The 18,070-nt window shown below is 41.2% G+C and overlaps 1 protein-coding gene across 1 annotated transcript in view; it reads right to left on the bottom strand.

Moving 5' to 3' along the window:
• The window catches only part of AR (androgen receptor), a 230,876-nt gene extending 213,869 nt beyond the window's left edge, over positions 1-17,007 (bottom strand). The window contains exon 1 of the mRNA XM_037017104.2: positions 14,322-17,007. Coding sequence (XP_036872999.1) covers positions 14,322-15,826 — 1,505 coding nt within the window. The 5' untranslated portion in view covers positions 15,827-17,007. The remainder of the gene's footprint in view (positions 1-14,321) is intronic.
• Between the last annotated feature and the right edge of the window lie 1,063 nt (positions 17,008-18,070).

The following is an 18,070-nucleotide window of genomic DNA, read 5'->3' as shown; positions in this document are numbered from 1 at the left end:
AAATTGAAACTAAGAAAGATTAAGTGACTCAGAACACACAGTAATTGTCAGAGCCAGGATTTAAACCAAAGTCTGTCAGTCGACAAAGCCTATGCATCAACCTCAGGCTCTGAGAGGTTAATTTACACACCTAAGGTCATACAGCTGGCAAATGGCCTTGGGGTAAGTAAGGTTCTCAATATTTTCCTAGGTCCCTGATCTCATAGGTATGGCAAATTCAAATGAGTAGAAGAATCAAGCAAGTTATTTAAGTAAATAAATCACGTTGCTGGTGTCTGGGCAAACTGGAAAGTACATGTCCCATCTAGAGGAACAGTTGTAACTGAACTTTGGGAAGGTTAATCTGGTGGGATGAATATAATATGAATCAGATGGCAGTAGAGGACTAGTGAGAGCAGGAATGAGGTCACTGCATTAATCCAGGCAAGAGCAGATGAAGAAATTACTGAGAAAGCTTTGGGAAACAGTAACTTATCATTTCACCACCCTAATTCCTAAAGATTCTAGCACATCTTTCCCTGCACACTTTGGGGTCATCTCTGATGGGGAATTCTGTACCTGAAAGAATAAAGATAGCCCCAGAAAAGAGCCCACTTTACCCAGTTCTACATCTGACCTGACATATTTTGAGTCAATACAGCACTTAGCAAGGTCTAGTAAGTGTCCAAACCAAATGACATACCATCTGTAAATATGAGCATGGTTAAGATTTTTGGTCTGTATTGGGTAGTTGGTGACTGAAATATCTCAGTCTAATTTAATCTTTTTTATTTCAAAGGCTGATCAAACAGAGTTTTCAAATGAACAATTGGAAACTCTCACAGACTATAAACCTTTAAACAAAAATGAAAAGGAAAGAGGGATAGAGTGAACAGACCCAAAACATGTTTTGGAATCCTTTCTGTCCCCAGACATCAAAGATTTCCATCTTTACTCCCAACTCTTAGTTTTTGCAACCTCTACATCTAATTAGAGGTTGGGTAAGTGCCTTTCCTCCTAACAGGCCTTAAAAAAAGCTGGTGCATATTTAAGGATAAAAGTTGCTCAATGTTTAAAGTTCAAGCACAATGATTTTGTATTAAAAATACTGTAATATGAGCAGTACTCTTTTCTTTAAATGTACAGGAAAAGAATATAAATTGTGGAGCTGAGCTGCCTAGATTCTAATATAGGCTCTTCCACTTGTTCTGTAACCTTGGGCATGTTACTTAACTGTTCTGACCAGTAAAATGGGAATGATAATAGCACATACGTCAGAGATTTATCTTGAGGATTAAATGAATTAACACATGTAAAGCACATAAAACAGTTCACGACACCCCCAAAATTCAGCTATTTTATTTTTCTAAAATTGGTAACTCTCCTATTTAAGTAGGTGTTGAACTGCCCAGGTTTGTAGTGGGCTCTGAGATTTTCAACCATCCTGGGATCTCCAGATCTTTTTCAATAAATTCTATAGTTCTGATTTCCTGTCCCTATTGTAAATGATCAACTTCTTTCCACTACCCACTTTATGACTCTTCACCTCCACTTTAATCCCCAGACACACAGCTATTTGGTAATAATCAATGAACTGTAATAGGGGAAGTACATAATGAGGTCACCCCAGCCACCAGTGTTTGGGGATGGTAGCACTGAATGGCTGGTTAATCTGAGAAGCTACTGGTATCATAGTCATTAGAACCTTGCTTTTACAAGCCAGACTTCCTGGGTAGGCACAAAAGCTCTGCAGCTTCCTAGCTGTGTAACCTTTGGGCAAGTTACTTAACCTCTCTGGGACTATTTACCAAGGTTGTAGTGAGAAAAGTAAATGAGATAATCCATGTAAAACACCAAAATTTGGCACACAGTAGGTGCTATCATTGTTATTACTATTATTATAATTATTTGTTCTGAGTGGGGAATAAGTTTTCTAACAGACTTTTCCAAGAAAGCAACAGATAGCTAACCCTCAGAACAGGCTCTGATGAAAAGGCACTAGCTCTTTGTGTGCCTTTGGTTAAGTTCCTTCCCGTCTCTGTGCTTCACACACCTCATCTGTAAAATTATCTAGCTGGACAAGATGATCTCCCAGTTTACCATAAACTGTAATATTCTACAATCTCAGACCATTTCTGCTCAGATTCTCTGTAGGTTATAGGTTTGATCAAAGCTCAGTAGCCTTTACAAGTTTGCTGTGGTTTTCATGGATAAGTTATTTTGGGATATGGTTCAGTAAAAGCAATAATATTTTGGTTTGGTTGGACACAGCAGCCAATTTGTGTAGTGGTCCAGTTTTTTATTCACTATTTAGCTTACTTACCTCATTTAAGATATGGTCAAGAAGAAAAGGTCTCAGAATAACACTAAGGAAAAAAGTGCCAAGTTGGAATCCAGAAGAACTGAGTGTGTGCTCTAGTTCTGTTTCCAGCTTGTTGTTTTACAATGAACAACATTCTACCTCTCCGGGCCTTTATAAAGTAAAAGGGGAGAAGGCAAAGAGCAGCAAAGGCCTAGGTGATCTTTAAGGTCCCTTTTAATTTCCTTGAAGAGCAGGAAAGCTGAGGGTACTCTATGAAAACTGAGAAGAAGCCATCAGGATGTTCACCAGATAACTCAAACTTTATACATTCAAAATCAAACTCTTGATTCCTACCCTCTTGCCCCCCCCCCCCACAAACATATACCTACTCCACAATCTTCACCATCTCAGTAAATGGTAATCACATTTTTCAAATTGCTCTGATTAAAAGTTTGGCAATAAGCCTTGACTCCTCTTTTTCTCATAATGAAAATCTATTGTCAGTAAATGCTATCTGTTCTACACACCCAGAATTCAGCCACTTCTCATCTCCACCAATTCCACTCTGGTCTAAACCACCATCATCTCTCACCTGGATTGCTGCAATAGCTTCATCTCCCTGCTTCCCCCTTGTACCCATGGTCTCTTCTCCACATGGACAATAAGTAAACAAACAAATATATAAACTATCATAGAGTGGTAGATATTATTTAGAAGAAGGATATTGTTAAAATGTAAGTCAGATGGTGTTACTCCTATGCTCAAAACCTTCCACTGTCTTCCCATATCAGAGTGTAAAATCCAAAGTTTTTTCAAAGACCTGTGATGCCCCTCATTAACTTTGATCTCAGCTCTTATCACTCTCAAATTACTTAAACTAGCTATACAGGCCTCCCTGCTATCCTCCAGCACACCAAGTGTACTCTTGCCTCAGGCTCTTTGCATTTGTGTCTACCTGTGTCTGGAATATTCTAACCCCAGATATCCCTATGGCTTACTTCTTCATTTCCTTCAGGTCTCTGCTCAAATACTACTTTCTCAGTAAGGCTTTCCCTGACCAACAAATATTAAATAGTTCCTGCCACTATCAATCTCTAATCACCCTGCTAAGTGATTTTTCATGATGCTTACCATCCTTTGATATATCCTACGCATTTCTTATCACTAAACAGTAAACTCCATGAAGGCAGAAATTTTTGTCTGCCTTGTTCATTGCTGTATCATTGGTACCTAGTATAGAATTTGGGATATAGTATATGCTCGATAAGTATTTGTTTAAAAATGTAGTCTATAAAGTAGGATAGTAAGGTTATTGTCACCGGGCACTTCCACCCAACCCAATTCATCCATCTGTGAGTGGTTAAGAGACCCAGAAGCCTTAAGAACTTTATGAGTTCCTATTACTGATGTCAGTTAAGGTTCCTTTGCCTCTCTGAAATCTCCTAATTGCCATCAATGAGGCAAGAGAGCTGTGATGTGTGATTTAAAAGAAAAAGGAACACTTGAATTTAGGGAGAAAGAGTGAGGCTTAAATCCCAGCTCTGCCACTCTGAAGCCATTTGACTTTAGACATGTTACCTAACTTCTCTGAACATATAAGGGTATTATAATACCATAAAACTTGGCTATTTATATAAGGTAGAAATGAGGCTGAAGTGAAATAATGGGATATGAAGTTGCTCTGTGAACTGGGGAGTGCTACTGGAATTTGTCCAATGTCACTGTTCCCTGCTCCACATTAAGAAAAAGGTCTCAAAGATTCAAGCAGTTTTGCTAAAAAATGTTTTGCATCTTGGGAAAGAACATCCCACATAAAATAGTAAGCACTGTGGTAGTCTTTTTTTGTTATCTGGTACTAAGCAGTTCTCACTCAAGTTATCCCAGGTTGTGTTGAATCACCAGAGGCCACCATTCCCAGGGAAATCCTGCCACAGGACACTTGCAGTCCCCCTAGTGGCCAGATTGTAGAACTACACTTCCACAAGTAAAGAACCTACTTGATTAAGGGATGGGTCATTTCAAAAATCTACAGTCTAATTAAGCAAAGCCCTTATTTTAAAAAGTCATGTGCCCTTAACTCCAATAATTGTTTGATCTGTGCTTCTCACTTCCCTCCCTTGACCAACATCCTGAGACCCCATTTATACAGAACCTCAAAGCAAGCCTCCATGATCAATGCAAACTAGAGAGTAGAATAATAATCCTTGATCTGCCCACCACAGTGGGTATCCTCATTGGCTTTCATGCCAAACTTAGACCCATTAATCACCCTCAATTTAAATTAATTCCTCATTTTATTTCAGACTTACATATTCAAAGACATCAAAGCATGTTCTTAGCAAATGCAATAATATAGCCAAAGAAACTGAGGAAGAAACCAGTTACTAACTCGACTGGGGTGGCACTATTAAAAAGAAGAAATAAATTCCAACCCCTTACTTGAGTTCACTCTTCATTGTCTTTCCAGAGATACAACCTCCTGTTGTTTGAGATATTCAACAATATCTATAGTTCAATCATGTCACCACCTAATCCATGAAGGATAAAAGCAGCCACAGGTAATATTGCTGATCACGCTAACTGCTTCAGGCTACACTGATCATTTTTTGAACATCTACATTTAAAAAATCCATACCAATATACTAACAATGAACTAGCAGAAAAGGAAATCAAGAAAACAGTTCCATTTACAGTTGTATCAAAAAGAATAAAATACCTAGGAATAAATATAACCAAGAAGGAGAAAGACTTATACTCTGAAAACTATAAGACACTGATGAGGGAAATTGAAGAAGACTGAAATAAATTGAAATTTATCCCATTTTGGATGGGAAGAATTAATATTGTCTAAATGGCCATCCTGCCCAAAGCAATTTACTGATTCAATGCAAACCCTATCAAAATGCCAAAGGCATTTTTAAACGAACTAGAGCAAATAACCCCAAAATTTATATGGACCACAAAAGACCCCAATTAACCAAAGCAATCCTGAGAAAGAACAAACCTGGAGGTATTATGCTCCCTGACTTTAAGCTATACAATAAAGCTATAGTGATCAAAACAGTGTGGTAATAGCACAAGAGCAGACCCATAGATGGAACAGAATAGGGAGCCCAGAAATAAACCCACCCATATATGGTTAATTAATATATGACAAAGGAGCCATGAATATGCAATAGAGAAAAGACAATCTCTTCAATAAATGTTGGGAAAATTGGATAGCTATACGCAAGAGAATGAAACTGAATTACTATTTAAATCCATACACAAAAGTAAACTAGAAATGAATTGAAGACCTAAATATAATACATGAAACCATAAAACTCTTAGAAGTAAATATATGCAAAAATTTCTTGAAAATTAGTATGAGTAATTTTTTTCTGGACATGTTTTCCTAGGCAAGGAAAACAAAAGCAAAAATGAACAAGTGGGACTTCATCAAACTAAGGAGCTTCTGTACAGCAAGGGACACCATCAACAAAATAAAAAAGCAACCTGTAGAATGGGAGAATATATTCACAAATTGTATATCCAATGAGGGTTTAACATCCAAAATATATAAAGAACTTATATGACTGAACAACAAGAAAACAAATAATCTGATTAAAAATGAGCAGAGGACCTGAACAGACACTTTTCCAAAGAAGACATATAGATAGCCAATAGGCACATGAAAAGATGCTTCACATCACTAATCATCAGGGAAATGCAAATCAAATCACAATAACCTATCACCTCACACCAGTTAGAATATGCATGCTCCAAAAGACAAGAAATAACAAGTGTTGGTGAGGATGTGGAGACATGGGAACCCTCCTACGCTGTTGATGGGAATGTAAATTGGTGCAGCCACTATGGAGAGCAGTATGGAGGTTCCTCAAAAAACTAAAAATAAAAATACCAAGCAACCCAATAATACCTCCTCAAGGAATTTACTCAAAAAAAAACAAAATCTCTAATTTGAAAAGACATATGCACCTCTATGTTTACTGCCACATTATTTTCAATAGCCATGGTATGGAAGCAACCAAAATGTCCACCAATAGATGGATGGATAAAGAGGAAGTGGTACATATATATACAATGGAATATTATTCATCCATAAAAAAATAAAGAAATCCTGCTATTTGTGATAACATAGGACTTGGACATTATTATGTTAAGTGAAATAAACCAGGCAGAAGAACACAAATACTGTATGATTTCACTTACATGTGGAATCTAGAAACAAAATGCAACAAGATGGACAAAAGAGCAGTAGACTCATAGATACTGAGAAGGGACTGGTGTTTTCCATGGGGTAGGGGTTGCAGTGGGTGGGTGAGATAGGTGAAGAGGATAAAGAGGCATAAAATCTCAATCATAATAGAAATTAGTCACAGGGATTAAAGTGCACCATAGAAATTCTTGTCAATAATTCTATAACATCTTTATATGTTGAAAGATAATAAGTACACTAGTTGGGGTGAGCATTTATTAATGCATATAACTGTTGAATCACTGTGTCGTATACTTGAAATGAGTATAATATTATATATCAATTATACTTCAGTAAAGAAAAATATATGAACAAAAAGATAAAAATAAAAAATTTGTATGATACAATCCAGCATCTCATCATACTGGCATCATGGTGTTGATATTCTGTTTCATTTTTGCTTTTTCAAGTAGCTTTAAGCTCCTTAGAGCAGCAACCCAAGATTTTCCTAGAATTATGTCCCCTTTGTCCTGATCTTCTCCTAGCACACAGCTGGGTATATAGTAGGTGGTAATGAAAAGTGATTTATTAATGGATACTTTTTAAAGATCACTTTAATAGGGTCATCACTAAAGATAGCTAGCTCACAAGAGGACCTTTTGTTTGGTGGCTTGCAATTTGCTTACCATTATCAGGACACAAAAGCTGTAGCTAATTAGATATGACCCTTAGCCTGGAGTGTTAATGATGTCAAAGGTCAGTCCCTTTATAGGTAAATTTTATCTTTGCTTTGCAGCTATGAACTGCATTCTCCAAAAGAAATCCAAATTATATGAGAATAAGTGAAGCATTTCTTCATGTAGAAATACACACCAGAAGGAGTAGGGGCATTTACTTTATCCAAAGGATAACATATAAAAACATAAAATAATGGCTCTGGCTGTTTATAAAAAACTAAATATAAGTCAAATATAGCTAGTGATTAATTTGCTCTAGTTTGCATTTGTTCCCTTTTCGTGTTAGTTTTCTGTATAGAAATGATTCTTTTCCTTGCACATAGTTCCCAAATCCAAATACTAAAATGAGGATTAATAACCACATAAGCCTTATTAGGTTTCTTCCTGCTGTTCTCTAAATACCTGAAAATTTTAGGGATACTCTTCTATTCATCCAGGAAGGGGCTGGTATTATCAATCCAGTTCACAGATGAGGAAAGTTAAGAACAGTGTCTCTATGCAAACTTCAGACAGGATGAATAAAGTATGCTTTAACTTTCATCACAGCAGCAGAAACCTTCTGCCTTTTAGGTCCCAGAGGTTTTCAAAACTTATGTCCTTTCAGCAAGGTTGTAGGATACAAGGTCAGTATACCAAAATCAATCATATTTCTATAGACTGGCAATGACCAATTTAGAAAGGGTATTAATAAAACAATTCTATTCATAATAGAATCAAAATTAAAATATTTAGGAATAAATTTAACAAAAGAAGTGCCAAATGTATACTCTTAAAACTATAAGACATTGTTAAAAAATGAAAAGATGTCCCATGGTCTTGAATCAGAAGAATTAACATTGTTAAGATGGCAACACTCCCCAAATTGATCTATAGATTCAATGCAGTCTCTACAAGAATCCCAGCTGGCTTCTTTGTAGAAATTGACCTGCTGACCCTAAAACTCACGGAAATTCAAGGGACTGAAAATAGCCAGAAATAGTCTTGAAAAAGAAGAATAAAGTTGGAAGACTCCCACTTCCTCATTTCAATACTTACTAAAAAATCTACAGAATTGAAGACTGTGGTATTGGTATAAGATCAGTAGAATATAGTTCAGAGTCCAGAGATAAACTCTCACATTATTAACAGTCAACTGATTTTCACAAAGAGGGCCAAGACAGTTAAATTGGGAAAGAATATCCCAATAGTCCTGTGATTACTGGATATCTACATGCAAACGAATAAAATTGGAGCCTTACTCACATTTTATGAGTTACATAAAAATTAACTCAAAATTAATCAAAAACCTAGATTTAACAGCTGAAACTATAAAATTCTTAGAAGAAAACCTAGGTGTAAATTTTTGTGACCTTGGATTACACAAAGCCTTCTTAGATCACAAGCTACATAAGAATAGATTGGACTTCATCAAAATTAAAAATGTTTCTGCTTTAATGGATGCTATCAAGAAAGTGAAATGACAACTTACAGAGTGTAATAAAATATTCACAATCATAACTTGTTGCAGGACTTGTGTGCAGAATAGATTAAAATCTCTCACAACTCAGTAAGAAAAAGACAAATAACCCAATTAAAAATGAGCAAAGCATATGTAAAGCTAGTTCTACAAATAAGATATATAGCCAATAAGCACAAGAAAATATGCTTAATTAATCATTAGCAAAATGCAAATCAAAATCATTTTGAGATGACACTTCACGCCCACTAGGATAGCTATAATTAAAACAGATAATAAGTATTGGCAGGATGTGGAGAAACTGGAACCTTCATACATTGCTGGTAGGATTGTAAAATGGTGCAGCCACTTTTGAAAATAGTTTGAGAGTTCCTCAAAAGGTTAAACAGTTACCATATAACCCAGAAACTGCATTCTTAGGTATATCCCCAAAAGAACTGAAAATGTACATTCACATAAAAACTTTGTACATGAGTGTTGAGAGCAGTATCATTCATAATGGCAAAAAGGTGGAAACCACTCTAATGTCCATCAATTAATGAGTGGATTGATAAAACTCTGGTGCTACATGATCTAAATGGGCAGCACTTTCAAGTAACCAGCACTTCAAACCATACGTGTATCTAGATGAGCCACTTTCAGTCCTTCTGTGGCCAGCAGATTGACAGCAGGAATCGGTGTGATAAAGGGTGGTGGGCTGGAGGCACCTGTGAGTGTGCAAGGAATTTTGCTTAATTCACATTCTATCATTTCTATGCAGCAACCACCCTTACTGAGAAACAAATATCAAACATCATCTGTCAGGTGGAAAGCTTTAAGAAAAAAAGCTAGAAGTGCTGCTCCACAGAGGTTTCCCCACATGGCAAACAAATGTTAAAGAAAATGCAACTATTTGTACTCCCTCAACTAGGAAAGGTGTGTTCACTAAGCACCCTCCTGGCCCACTTAAATTTACATGAGTGCTACTGAATAAACTGAAAGATGCTGGATGCTATATAAATGTGAGATTTCATAGTTCTCTTTAATATGGCAAATGCCATCCAATACCGGTAACTGTACAGAACTTTACAAGCAATGAAAAAAAGTCATTTTTTGCATTTAGGATGAGGATAACTTGCTCTGAATTCAATGTCTCAGAACTTGATGGACTGTTGTCAGGGGAAGGCTGAAGTAAAATAATTTCTTTAATACCTTTCTTTGTTTTCAAATGATTAATTTACACATAGCATCAGCATAGTAGCCAAGCAAAACCAAGCTGGACACTTCCAGCAAGCACCCTCACATGCAGATCAGGTAATGCTTGTGAAGTGCACAGGAGGTCTGACCCAGACAGAACTGCCTCAGAGGGCAGAGGGTCCAGTTATTCTCAGGCTTTCAGAAAAGATTGCCAAAATGGCCAGTAGGAAGAGAGAAAGATAGAGATTAACTGAGAGAAAGAAACAGCAGCCAACAAAACACTTCATTTAAATTGCCAAGTCCATCTACTTCATCTCCCTAAGCAACTGTTGAATCAGGCCCTAACCTCAAGATGAACAAGTCCAGGTATTAATTTTGTAATCCCCACAAGTCGTCTAGTCTTAAAAGAGAGGTGCTGGGGTTACTGTCCAGATTAAAGAAAAAATGTGGCAGCATGCCACACGTGTAATGAGAAAAATGTCCTGAAAAGTATAAAGAAGTTTATGTTTCAGCATCAGAAGTATGAAAGGAGTGGAATATAAGAAAATCCAGGATAGGCAGCACACAAAGAGAAAATGGTGGATGTAGGGGGTGGGGAGAGGTTTCCTTTTCCATCCTAACAAAATTTGATTTTTGATTGCTTTTTATTTTTCATAATCATGATTTCAGGTTTGGTTATAAAATAAGCCCCATGTTTGCCACACCCAGCTGACATTCAGTTCCCGAGAGGGCTTCAAATGAAACTGGTAGTCATGATATCACCACGAAAATAACAACAACAACAACAACAACAACAATAATAATAATAATACAACTGTCCATGTCTTTAACTCCAACTCGTAAGCCAAAGAACAAGTGGGAGTCAGGAGACCAAAGAATTCTTTGTTTTAAATGTGACTTTGTACACCAGATGAGAAAATTACAAGGAAAAACTTAAAAGAGAAAATTAAATGTGCCACCGAATTCAATATATTACATCAAAGTTTATAGTTCAAAAAATGGGAGTCTGATGAAGTAAAATTAGCAGTGGCTTTTAAGAAAGCATCTCAAACTGACCCTGCAATTGGAAAGCTGCAAGCTTCTTTGAAAATCTCTCTCCTGGATTTTAACCTTTGGTGGATCTGAAACATTTACTCTGTGGACAACTAAGAGGAGACTTCCATCACCACATCTTGTACACATTTCCAGATTGGGTGCCACCTAGTACAGCTATTTGGTCTTTGAGTTTTAATTACTAGTACCCAGAGAGAATGTACCAGCTATTTGCTGACTATGGAGAAAAGATGCTTCTTTCCAACATACTGACCCTCAAGACCTAAGGACAGAGAGCATTAGTCTATCCTGGTCCCAAAGGAAAATCTGCTTTACAAAGCAAACTGTTCCTTGCAGGAGGGTCATAAAAAGCTGCTTGATAACTGATAAGGGAAAGGAGATGGAAAGGGGAATTAATAAAATGACTTCTTTTGAAATAACTAATAGAGAAGGGCAGGATTTTCCAATCTCAAAGCACTACTAAAATATCACCTATTATGAAGACCAAAACAAATTACCAAGAGAAAATTTAAAATGTTCTTTTTGCATGTAGATAATCTATCTAAACCTCAACTCTAATTCCTGCATGGGCTTCTCTGGGCCTCAACTTCTAAGAATAAATATTTGTCATATTATTGTGTTGCTTGCTGGAATATAAAGAATCCTACTTCTGTCAAGGAGACAGCAGGCAATTAACAAAATTGTAGTCTTGTTTCACCCCTAAAAGGAGACAGCTACATGAAATATCATCAGGGTTGCACACAAATGCCATCACTTTTTATTATTCCTTCTAACCACAAGCTAAATTAAGAAAGAAAAGAAGACCACCTTAGGCCTCTATCCTTTGGCCTCTCTCCTCTCAGCAGAAACAGTGTAAATGTGTAAGAACAGAGTTATTCTAGAAGTTACTAAAATTAGAAAAAAAATTCCCCCTACAATTAGCTAATGTGTATGAACACACACACAGAATTGGAAAAGGGAGGAATCCAACAGGTTATTGGAAGACCCTAGAATTTTGAAATTCTTTACTCAAAATTGGCACATAATACATGCAATACAAAGAGATTGGACACTCTGGCTTTGACTTAAAATATCCCTTGCCTTTCGCCAAATTGTGTCCCTACAAAGTAAGGGAACGAAAGAAAAAGTAAGAAAATATTAACTTTTAGATTGGGACTGGGTGTGTTCTGATCAAACTGATAAATTTTCAAACAACTGACTCAATGATTTTTTATTTTCATCCTAGAAATGAACATTCTTTGTTAACCCACAAGACAAGAAAACCAGTTTTTTTCTTTCACTAGACTACCTACCATAACCAGTATAACAATCACAACCTAGGAAAGATTAAATAATTTCATACTTGCTTTAGGGTACTGCTAAATATTCACTAGTTGAGGTCATTAATTTAAGCAGGTTTATCTAACAAATTTATTCCATTAAAAACTGGGATAAAATCATCTAGCTTATTTCACACACTGATGGGAAGAACTTTTTGCTCTCTATAGCCACTTCCTGAAAATTTCAGGCTATGTCTTTGAAGACACACAGCCCTTAACAAGTATGTGGAATCATTCATTTCCTCTGTTTTAACTGAGTTAATTGGGTAGGGGAACATCCAGCAGAGGAAAGGTTTCAGTGACTGGATTTAGCATTATGGTAGGTCAAGAAGCACCTTAAACATCCATATGCATCCACATTAGAAGAGGGCTCTGGTGACTAGCTAAGCCACAGAAAAAAAAATTAACACTGTCAAGTAAACATATTATAAAATGAAGAAGACCTTTTATCCCACCATATAAATAGAAAAAAAAATCTCCAATTTAAACTGGAAAAGACTTTGAATGATATAAATGAAGCCTTTGAAAATACTGTAAACCAAACCTTAAAAACCTAACAGAATGTAACACCTGGTGAGAAGCTGTCTCCTCCTCCTTGTTTCTTTTCTAACAGAGTGCTCTAAATCTTCCAAGAACAGAAGCATCAGTGAAGGAGGCAAACAGTTAGATTTAAGTCACTACAGATACTAAGGCTAACAAAGAAATTTTAGAAAAGTCACAGATAAAAGAAACTAGCTACAGAAATACAGAACATGACTTGAGTCCATGAGGACATCAGCACCCAGCAGACCTGAAGAGTTAGTTCCCCAGTCAGTATTCCCTTCCTCAGCATAATAGACTAATACCTTAGTTTGCTGGGGGAAAAAATCTTCAACACAGTCTCCAAGAAGCTCAACAACTGTGGTAAGAAAGAATTTTTAATAAGCAAGATAAAATAGGTCACCATTTTTCTCATGTCCTAATTAAAATTCTTAGGCAAGATTATGGCTTGTAGGTCCCTGAAAGTTCTCACTCAATTTGTCAGAGGTAACATCACATGTTTTAAAATGCAAGCCCTTAAAATGAAGGAATATATTGCAGAGTGTCATTCCTCCCTCCCAAAGCAGATTTCTGAGCACACTGGAATAGCAAGAAATCCTTTAACTTTTTTCCCAATACTTTTTATAAGTCAGACTTAAATCTGATTAAAATTGTTCGTTAAAAAGAATATTGTCAACTTTATGTGCAAACTTGAAGTAGAGGACTGAAGCTGTTATAATCCACAGAGAAAATGAACACTTTTCAAGAGGAAAACGACCCAATCAGCTACTTCCACCATAGTCAACCTGTGGAGGAAAATCCTCCCGTGTTTCCCAAGAAAATTGTCCTTTGCTTTTCCCCTGCCTTTGCCTGCTCTAATCTTGCCTGATTGAATTCTCTCCGCTGACCTCCAACCCTGGGGCAAGTTCTCAGTTGCTGCCAGGGAAGGGACTTCATTCCTTTCTTCACAGCTGCCCTCAAAACCCAGAGATCACCTTCTTCCCCTAATCAGGCACTTCATTTTATCTATTCAGAGGAGACGGGCTAAGAAAAACTTGGGCCAGTCCTTTTGCTTCTAACCTTCTAAGGCCCACCACAAGCTAGAAGACAAAACTAACAGACTGTGAGGAAAAACTGCCCATATTTCTTGTTCAGGTTCTCAGAGCTGGGGGAAAGGAGAAAAATTAGTGGAGGGCTTTAGAGATTTTATTTCCTAAGGCAGCTCTTGCTATTGGATTTAAGTTTGAAGCCCTCAGGACATGAAATACCGCTTGGTAGAGAGATATTAGGAGGCTAGTGGTTGGAGGGTGGGGTTTTCATGGAATCTGGAAGGACTCTAACCAGCACCCAGGACTGTCAGTAGCAGGGATGGGGCGCACAGTGGGGGTTCGGAGAAGGAAGTTCGAAATTTTGGCAGGCTAGGAGTGCAGGAAAGGCTCCAGATTTAAGGCGGGCCCTTTCTGTGAAGCTGTGTTGAGCTCTCCCAGGGGCAGTCTTCTTGTGGGGAGGAGAGGATAGATATGGCAGAATGCAGATTGACTCTAGGCTGCAAAACATGTTAAGTCTGAGAGAAGCAACTTACCGCATGTCCGCGTAAGTTCCAGAGTAGTTCTCCATCCATGGGCCTATCTCACGTTTGACACAACTGGAACTTGGATAGGATACTCGGCTCACCACACCGCCAGGATACCACACATCGGGCGGGGGAAAGTCACCTTCCTGGCCCGCCAGCCCTTGAGGTAGCCTAGCATAGCCATAGGGGGCTACAGCCGCTCCCTCGCCTGCTTTGCTGCCACCGCCCCCCGGGCCACAGGGCCCATAGTGCTGGCCTTCTTCAGCTGTGAAGAGATTGTGCCAGGAAGACGAAGTGGAGGCTGAGGGTGAGCCTGAGCCGGGTCCCGCAGCACCCCCTCCTTGCAGGCCTGCCAAGTCTCCGTAGCGGCAGTGAGCCGCCGCTGCCGCCCAGGCGCTGCCATAGTCCAGAGGGTTCTCCAGCTTGATTCGGGCGTGAGGATGGGGAGGCGGCGGCGGCGGCGGCTGCCCCACAAGGGCTAGAGGAAAGTTGTAGTAGTCGCGACTCTGATAAGCTGCTGCCTCGTCTAGCGCTCCAGACTTGTAGAGAGACAGAGTGGATGGCATCTCAAGTGTTCCGGAGCCCCCTGTTTCGCTGGTGCCGGAGCAGCCCAAGCTCTCGCAGTCCAGTCCTTTGGCGTAACCTGCCTTGAAAGGGGAGTAGTCAGCAGTCTCTTCGGCGCCCTTGCCTGGGCCATCATCCAGCCGAGCTTTGCATTCGGGCAGCGGTACGCAAGGAGTAGGGCGTACAGCCGGTGGACCTCCGAGGAGCTGGGCATACATGCAATCCCCCCGAAGCTGCTCCCCAGGACTCAAATGTTCCAGTGCTTCCACACCCAAGCCCATAGACACCGACACCGCCTTACACAACTCCTTGGCGCTGTCCGAGATGGTCGAACTGCCCACTAGGTAACTGTCCTTGGAGGAGGTAGGAGCCCCAGCGGCCTCCCTCACTCTCCCGCTGCTGCTGCGTTCTGACGCCGCCTCCTGCGGCGGCTGCTGAAGGAGCTGCATGGTGCCGGCCTCGCTTAGGATATCTTTAAGATCAGAGGTGCAGCTGCTTAAACTGGGGAAAGTGGGGCCCAGCAGGGACAACGTGGATGGGGCAGCTGAGTCACCTTCATCTGGAGGTCCTGTCGGCTGCTGCTGCAGCCCCTTGCTGGCGGCTGAGGCGGCTCTGGGGTCTGGGATGCAGTCGCTCTCCGGGTGGCCCTCGGGGGCTGACTGCTGCTGTGAGGGCTGCTGTTCCTCATCCAGGGCCAGGTAGCCTGTAGGGCATCTGCTCTGGGCTTGGGGAGAGCCATCTTCACCCTCCTTCTGCAGCTGCCGGGTACTGGTTTCCTGCTGCTGCTGCAAACGAGCGCCGGGAGGTGCTGCGCTCGCAGTCTCAGGGTGCCTGGGGCCCGGGTTCTGGATCACTTCCCGCACGCTCTGGAACAGGTTCTGGAAAGCTCCTCGATAAGTTCTGGACGCCGGCCTGGAGTAGACCCTCCCCAGCCCTAATTGTACCTCCATCCTTGAGCTTGGCTGAATCTTCCACCTAATTCCTTTATCCCGTCTCCCCTTCTTGCTGAATAGTTCAACAGGCTGTGATGCGGTAGTCACTGCAGCTAGCTGTCCACCTTCAGGAACCTCTTGGGAAGGAAACTTGCAGGAATAATCACAAAAAAGCGCTCTGAGAGCCTCAAAGTCTCCTACAGAGGAATACACGCGCTGGACACACCTGCCCTGCTAGATTCACGGTCTGTTTCTCACTACCTGGAGGGTAGATTCAAAAGATGCTCAAGTCTTGAAGAAGAAGAAGAAAAAAAAAAGAAAACCCTCCACCTTCCAAATTCGGTGTCCACTGAAGCAGGTGCAAATAGAAACCCGGTTATTTTTGTTTTGCTTTGTTTTGACTTTGTTTTTGCTTTGGATCTTCTTATTTCGGGGGGTGGGGGGGGGGAGTCTTCTTTGTTTTTGTTTTGATTTGTTTTTAGTTTTGGTTTTGCTACTGAAGCCCTGTCCACCTTTTCATCGTTCGATCTCTAGTCCAGCAAACGGGGTGCGGGGGCGTGCAGGGGAGGTGAAGAGGGAGTGACGGGAACCTGGGGGCTCTCCCCGCGTGCCGCCTAACCCCAGCCAGATCTTCACTGCAGTGCTGAAGCGGCTCCCCGGTCGCTTGGCTCCACAGAGCAGGCTTTGCAACGTGCAGCTAGCTCGCCCGCACCAGCCAAAGGGAGTTACCTCTCTGCAAACTCTGGCTGGCTGCGCAGGGCCAACTGGAGAAGGGGGAGGAGGGGTTGGTGGGGGTGGCAGAGAGGAGCGGGTAGAGGCAAGAGCTGGAGAGAAAACCCAGGCGGGAGGGGGTGGGGGTAGGGGGTGGAGGGGAGGAGGACAAAGACAGCAGTCAGTCCTACCGGCACTTTCCCTCGCTTTCTCAGAGTCTCTAGCAGCTTTTAAAAACTTCACCGAAGAGGAAAGGGCTGCTCCGGGGCGGCGGCTTCGAAGCCGCGGCGCAGCGACAGGCGTTGGCTGTCGACAGAGCCTGGCTGGGGTTGACGCGGTGCGTCTCTTCAGCTCCTGTCCCGCACTGGAGCGGCTAGCTCGGTTGCTCTCCCTTCGTGGTTTTCTTTACCGCCAGGCTTCCTCGGGACCCTCCGCCTCTCCCAGCACGCTGGCTCCCAGGAATCTCAGAAGGGGTGCTGGGAGGTGGAAAGCAAATGCAACAGTTTGCAAGTCGGGTCCCGCCCCCGCCGGGCCGGCCTCCTTGCCTTCCCACCTCCTTCCTCCCTCCCCTCCCCTTTTCTTTTCTCTCCTCCCCTCACCGCGGACAAACGCTGGGTGGCTTTGAAGAAACAAGTGCTGGCGCAGTGTGGGTGAGGGCCTGAAAGAATCGCTTTAGCCCAAGAGGACTCCAGCTCTGTGAATACCTCCTGCTCTCCTGGACCAGGTTTTAGGCGCCAAGGTTAAAGCTTTAACTTGGAGCTTTATTTTGAGGACAGGGCTACGAGGGCTACCGGTGCTCCCGGAGGCCAGCATAGCAGATTCACTTCCGAAGTCCAATCTCAAAACAAACACCGTGCTTCTGTGGGAGTGGGGAGGCAGTGTGAAGGGGTGACAGGAATACCACCTCCTTCGGCGAGGTTCTATGTTCAGGGCAGAGACGTGTACACAGGAACGTCTCCTACAAACTGAGAAACAAGCTAACACCAAACCAACAGATATTTGTTGAAACCCTTCAGATTTCATCATAGGTGCAGATTTGGCTGTGAGGCATGCTGCCAGTTGCTCTAGGAATCCTCTGCCTGAGAACCAGAGGTCATCTCTAACCTATTCTCTTCCCTTTTTCCTGTCTGGGATTGCCTCTCACACACACTTCTCACTTATCTAGACATGGAAAGGTAAAATCACCCAGACAAACAGGAAACCACACAAATATCAGAAACACTTGTCATTTACACAGGGGCCTCGATTTTGTCCAGGGTTTTGAGACATTTGCTTATATACAGGCACTCGCTTTCCCAAGTTATCTTTGCATATTTTAACCTTGCAAACTGTACTACCCAAGGAATGAAACCTACATAGGGCTGCTTTTCTTCCTCTTGGTGGACAGCCAGGAGTGGAGGGTGACATGGGATACTGCAATTGCTCCTTTGGAGAAGGCATACTATCCTCCCATGTGAAGATGGAGAGACAGATGGAAATGGAAGATTAGAGGAAATGGAAGGGTAGACCTATAGAAAAGGAGATTTGCCCTTTGTGTGAGCAGGGGCCCTG

The sequence above is a fragment of the Manis javanica genome, chromosome X, assembly GCF_040802235.1.
Source record: "Manis javanica isolate MJ-LG chromosome X, MJ_LKY, whole genome shotgun sequence".
NCBI lineage: Eukaryota > Metazoa > Chordata > Mammalia > Pholidota > Manidae > Manis > Manis javanica.
Note: the sequence above shows the minus strand (reverse complement) of the source record. Positions and strands in the feature narration are given on the sequence as shown.